Source organism: Gavialis gangeticus, unplaced genomic scaffold (assembly GCF_001723915.1).
Source record: "Gavialis gangeticus isolate Ggan-Ray unplaced genomic scaffold, GavGan_comp1, whole genome shotgun sequence".
Classification (NCBI taxonomy): Eukaryota; Metazoa; Chordata; order Crocodylia; family Gavialidae; genus Gavialis; species Gavialis gangeticus.
Window position 1 is genome coordinate 74443977 of NW_017729029.1, and position 6248 is coordinate 74450224.

Below are 6248 nucleotides of genomic sequence, written 5' to 3' on the forward strand. Positions count from 1 at the left end.
CTTGTTATAGGTAGTAGTAACAGAGTTAAGATGCAAATATGTAGTCTTAAAAACAGCATATGTATATGGCCCATAGAGCTTCCACAGATTTGCACTCATTCCTGAATGTTAACATGCCTCTCTGTCCCAGCCTTTTTAAATCACAGCGCCAGACACACCACCTCACAAAACAGTCTAAGGAACTATACAGAACAAAAATTAAAAAGTTAATCTGCAGTACTGAGCCCCTGCAAGCATTTCCTAATTTATGATCATCTGTGTCACCTTAATTCTGCCTCCTTGCAGATTCAAAAGGTACACTGACATGGAGGTCCCAAGGGAGGAAAATAGCCTGTGACCTTTTTAAGGGAAGACTACATTAAAACGCATACAATCTCCCAGAATTAAAGTTGTATAGACCAGCGGTCTCCAAACTTTTTTTGATTGCGCACCCCTATCAGTAAAAAATTTTTGAACATGCACCCCCAATATATGTATATTTATATAAATATAAATAGAAGTTCTAATATTTTCTTCCCGCACCCCAATGGATCGTCTTGCACACCTGCTGGGGTGCACGCACTCCACTTTGGAGACCACTGATATAGACAACTGAAAACCTGACATTTTCTAATTTCAAGCACTTGACTTTGGAGCCTTAATTGTTGATGTCTTTTTGTGGATGATTTTCTAGATAATTGTTAAAGAACTAAAACAAAGATATTTATTTCATACAACTGCAATCTTCCCCTTTCAGAATCATGTATCATCATCAGGGTTTGACTTCTGAACCATCAGCTCAGACATCTACCACAAGACTAAATGCATTAACTGAAAGCATGAGAAAGTTGACATCCCTAGGGTTCAGGAGGCAAAAGGAAAATGGCCGTTAGTGTCAAGTCCTAAGTCAAGCTAACGGTCAGGGGAGTCCAGCCTGGTCCAATTCTTTCTTCCTCACCTTCCAGAATATGGAGGAGCTTCTGGCCTTTATGGTAGCCTCACCAAAGGGAATAAGGTGATGGACCATACAACATTAAGTCCATAGAAGATGGGTTGGAAGGGGGAGCCTGAATGCACTCTCCTCTCCTCTCCTGTCACTGTTTCTGTGTCTCCCAGACATTCCCATGTACCATGAACTACTAGTTTTGGTGGTGGTATAGGCTCAGTGCTTTACAATGCATTACATTACTATCTTCCTTAAGAATTCAAGTGAGAAGGAAAAAAATCTGATCTTTACTTCATAATTCAGCTAAACCTAATTTCATGGAACAAAAAAGGCATTTCTATGACCATGTGTGTTCTTTCTGCTCTATTTCAAAAAGCTTCTGCAAACAACTGAAGCGTTAGAGAAAAATAAGTTTCAAGAATGTCATGTAATACAACTAATTCAAGTAACATTTTTTCCTATTAGTCCTCATTATGGGCCTTGTCCCTTTTCTCCATAATATGGATATTATTACCGCTAGAGGTCCTACACTGTCAACCAGATATCCATGTATATTTAAATACAATCAGGACCTCTTCTATTGACTGTCTGATAAATATTGTTCAAAGGCATGGGATATATATAAATATGCTAGAAATAGACCACAAACATCAGTTCAGGAAAGAGTTATGTTAGGTGTTCCAAATCCTGTGATATTTAGTATTTTTCTTCAAGTCCCAGAACCTGAATCAGATGAGAATCTTAGCTTTCATTTTTCAAAATAAGTTTCTAAGCTTCCTGTTTGCAAAGAACAGTTTGAAAATATGAATTCTAAAAAAAAAGTTAAGTTTTTGTTTGTTTTAAGTCTTGATGTCTAAGCCAGCTTCAGGATGTTTGAGAGACGACATTATCGTTCAACCAGTGATTTTCAACCAGGGTGTCACAAGACCCTTAGAAAGTCTAAGGACGTAAGGGACATATGTGATAAGTATGAAGATAAGCAGATAAGGACAGGCTCAGGCTCTCCCTGCCTGAGCATTCCCCTACCCCCACTGTCTGGCCTATCTGAAAGGAGGCAAGTACTGTAATTAAAGAAAATAGTTTTTGAAACAGGGTGCTGCTCAGTTCGTGAGAGTTATGGAGGAGGGTCTTGAGTCTAATAAGTGGCGGAGGGTTGAATTTTAAAGGTCTGAAAACCACTGCTTTAAACACATAAAGTTAAAGTGTATATCCAGCTAGGCTGGGCACACTCTCACAGGAATGGTTGAAACCAGAAACACCATGAAAATATGGGGAAAAAAAATAGCATGCAACTGGGTGATGAATTATAAGTGCACAAATTCAAGAAAGATAATTACAGAAAATAAAAAACAACTATTTATATTCCTTCGTCAAGAGATTAGGACACATCTCTAGTTTCTTTCAGCTGCTGCTGAAGTATTTTTGTGGAAAATTTTCTAGATAATTTTTAAAGAACTATAACAAAGACATTTATTATGTACAACTGAAATCTTAGTTTCAGATCCAAGACGAACATAAACCCACCTATAAAACTGCAGAGAGATTTCTTAAACAAGTATGCCAGCCTCCAACTACACTACAACCTTCACAATACAAACATAATTTTCAGCACATGGGGACATGCTCTCTTTTGCTTATTAGATGGTGTTTTCATGCACACATGTAAAAGGCAGTGCACACTGCAGTATAACAGTAGGGCTAGCAATTCTCCCATCAGTGACCTAGTTCAGAAACTCATGCAACAGCATATGTGATGCATTAACCTTTCCCGCAAATTACTGCATCTTCTAAAAAAAGAAGACATTTACTGGTTTAGTATTTCTTTAGGGTATAAGCAGAATGTTTGTGACTTGACAGCTCTCATCTAAGTTTACTTCACTTAATGTAACAGCAATATTCACTTATTAGTTCCCCTTTAGAAAAATTCCATAGCTCAAGAAGTCTGATTCTAGCACTAATCTAGAAAAATGACTCTTTCATCACCAACCACCAGTGAGCATAACTTATTCCACTATTTTAAGAGAGACCTACTGCACTCTGCTACACAAACTATTTCATTTTCTTGTCTCTTGTTCATTGTACTTCTAATTAAAAAAAGAAATCCTAGGGAGTTGCTTCCTTCCCAGAACAAGCACCTGTTTTTTGTTTGGTGTTTTTTGTTGGGTTTTTTGTTGTTGTTGTTTTGGGTTTTTTTGGGGGGTGGGGGTTAGGTATTTCCTCTCAGCTCAAAAAGAAGTCTAGACTAGCAGAGGTGGGTGAAAGATTGCAGATCAACCTTTCTTTCCCCCCACACTGAATGAGAATGTCTACATTATGTCAACCAGACAACCTTAAAACTCTGGAAACAAGATGTGTGCAGTATATTGTAAGTGCTCAAGTCTGCCACTAATGTTCTTTCAACATCAGTTAACTGCATGAGGGAACCACATGGTCACAATTCCAATGGCACATGGTAAAACATAACTAATAAATTGAAGCAACATTCCATATGTTATCACTTTCTGGTCTGTGCAACATGTGAAACAAACATTGCACAATATCAGGGTATTGCAGAACATTTCAGTCTAAGAATATAAAAAGAGGAGAATATCTAATATTAACTTTCATGGTACTTGCAATAAATCTTCGGAAAGCTATGAAAAATCACAGTACATCAATGCACTATAAGCCTCTAACTTTTCTGAAAAATTCTCTTACAAGTGCAAAGATTTAGCAAACACTAACAGATAATGTGCAATGAAATGTCCTGATACTTTGCATTTTTGCAATGCAAGATTTTTGGTAGCTGCTTAGAAATCATAGTACATTTTCAAGATAATGAAAAAAATTATGTTTATTTCTGAAACTGCTGTCAGTTTTTTCAAAATGTTGTTTAAATTTCAAATTTTATGTAAAAATGCAATATCCTCTTGGTTTTCTATTCACACCAATTCATCTACTTTTTATGGGCAATATTATACAGAGGTCATGAAACACAGTACAAGAGAATGCTATAATGCATTATTTAATGTTCTACAGAAAACTGTAGTGTAAATATTAAAACATACGGCAGATTGCCTTCAGAGGCACACCTAAATTGATTTGAGAAATATCAGGTAAGCAGTAATTATTTAAACCTAATCAGTGCAGGACACTGATTCCTCCCTTGGCTGCAAAGAAAACTAATAGTCATGCTGTAGAAAATTTACCTAAGGTAAAGAAAAGACATACAGAATTAACACTTAAACTGTCTTCTCCAAATTCCTGAGACCATTTCTCGAAATACAATGCATTTTTCAGAACAGGTATGGCACTTAAAATCATTAAGACAATTTCAGTTCATACCCAGAAGCTCTGAATGTAAAAGCAACATTAAACACGCAACAAAACTTTTTCAAAGACGCTAATCTGCCCTGTCATTAGATGAAGTGGAGCTAGGTCAGTCATCTCATAAAACATTCTTCTCAATTACTAGTTCTAGGAGAAATTATAATCAAGACTTCAATAGCTTGATTTATTACAAGGCATGAAAAATCCTACAATCTGAACAAATGCCAAGAAGAAACAAAGGCAAAGATGTAAGCTAATGTTTAACTCTCAGGGCACAGACTTTATAAATACAAAACAACCTCAAACTTCAGTATCAGGTGGGAGATGGACATTCTCTACCAGCATACAGTAACATAAATAAAAGACCCTGAATGCAACACCTGCAAATATCTAATAGGTTTGCTACTTCAGTGTACTACACTGAACATTTTAAAGATAAAAATTTGTATTTTTTTAAAGACATTAATGAAATTTGCAGGCAAAACAATTAGAGGGAAAAAAAACAGCCAACACATTAAAATACTAAAAAAATATGAGAAAACGCTGAGATCACATACCTAATTTGATATAAGGCTTTAAAAAAAAATCATCAAACTATACAATTTCAGGGCAAAATAGGAAAACTCCTAGTCCCTTTAATGGGGCTGAGTGTTTAATATCCACTATATGAGTTGCATAATATTGAAATTTTGGTAACAATTCTTGAAAGAAAAAAAATCAACAACCTAGAACAAAATTTCCAATGTTGCAGTTATCAAGCGGAGAGCAATTTTAAATATTCTTCACAAAAGTGTTTACAATTAACAGTTATTTAATCATTTCATACCAGTGGTCTTTTTTAAGTTATTTCATTTCCTGTTCAGAATCAATAGTAATATTACAGTTAGGTTGGTTCTCTCCTCTCTCAACTATTTTAAATTAAACAAATTTGATTTTCAACAGATGTCATGCATACTATTTTTTAAACATTTTTACCAATAACCAGCAAGACAAAAATATGAATTCTAAACCCAGTACAGTATATTTATGAAAAGTGATAAATATTTTTCCTTCAGAAATTTCCAACAGCTACTCCAAGCTTTTCGTTTGTTCAGTGTAAACATTTGATTACTTTTGTTGTGAAACAACTGTTTTGGAGACACAGACTGATACCTGAAACTATGTCTTATCATTTACAGTGGATACTTACCCTAACAGGGGGACTCCGTGCTTGTACTCTTTGCTGCTGTCCAACTTGAGAGCCCTGGGGGTCCTTTGAACCACAATTAACAACAGTGTTGCTCTGGACTCTTAATGAATTTGTACCACCAGTCCCACCACCAGTACCAGGTTTTCGGGGTCTCTGTTTGATGCCATCCAGTAGTCTAACCAGCAAAATATTGCTAGGAAGTTCGTCAACACTGCAGTCCACTAAAGTCCTGCACTCTGGGCATCGAAGCTCATTTCGAGAACTCACAATGCCAAGCAAGCAGCGTTTGCAAAAGGTGTGTTGGCAAGGCAAGACTTTTGCAGAAGCATCAAGACGTTCTAAGCAAACAGGACACTCCAACAAATCCAACAAAGCTGATTCATCCATTTTTCATCTATTTCAGCAAAAACAAGCCTTGACAAAATTCATCTTTGTTCTGAGCGCTTCAGGGGTATCAGGTTATGTCCATGCCTCTTCAGACTCTACCCTGAAAGTCTTGGGAAAAAAAGAAAAGGAGTAAAGCATTAATAATCTAGACAAAATAATTAGCTCTTAAAAATCAACAAAAGTATTTCTTCTGAAAAAATACTGTACGGAGAAGCATAAAAAAATTAAGAGATTTCAAGTCTAATTCAACCCAAATCCCTAAAGGCATTTAGGCATTTAGTTTGTAGATTAAATTATTATAACGGAAAGTTTCCTGTAAATTTCAAGATTTATGAAAAGCAATAAAACACACAGCACCACTGGTCACTACAGTGCCTGTCTTATCTGCATTACTCAGCTGCTTAGCTCAACCCTGAGGATCAACAGGAACAATAAGGT

The 6248-nt window shown here is 36.1% G+C and overlaps 1 protein-coding gene across 1 annotated transcript in view; it reads right to left on the reverse strand.

The window, feature by feature from the left end:
- Positions 1-5941, reverse strand: part of SH3RF1 (SH3 domain containing ring finger 1) — a 177124-nt gene extending 171183 nt beyond the window's left edge. Inside the window, exon 1 of the mRNA XM_019521760.1 lies at positions 5424-5941. Within this exon, the coding sequence (XP_019377305.1) occupies positions 5424-5810 (387 nt within the window). The 5' untranslated portion in view covers positions 5811-5941. The remainder of the gene's footprint in view (positions 1-5423) is intronic.
- Positions 5942-6248: the final 307 nt, after the last annotated feature.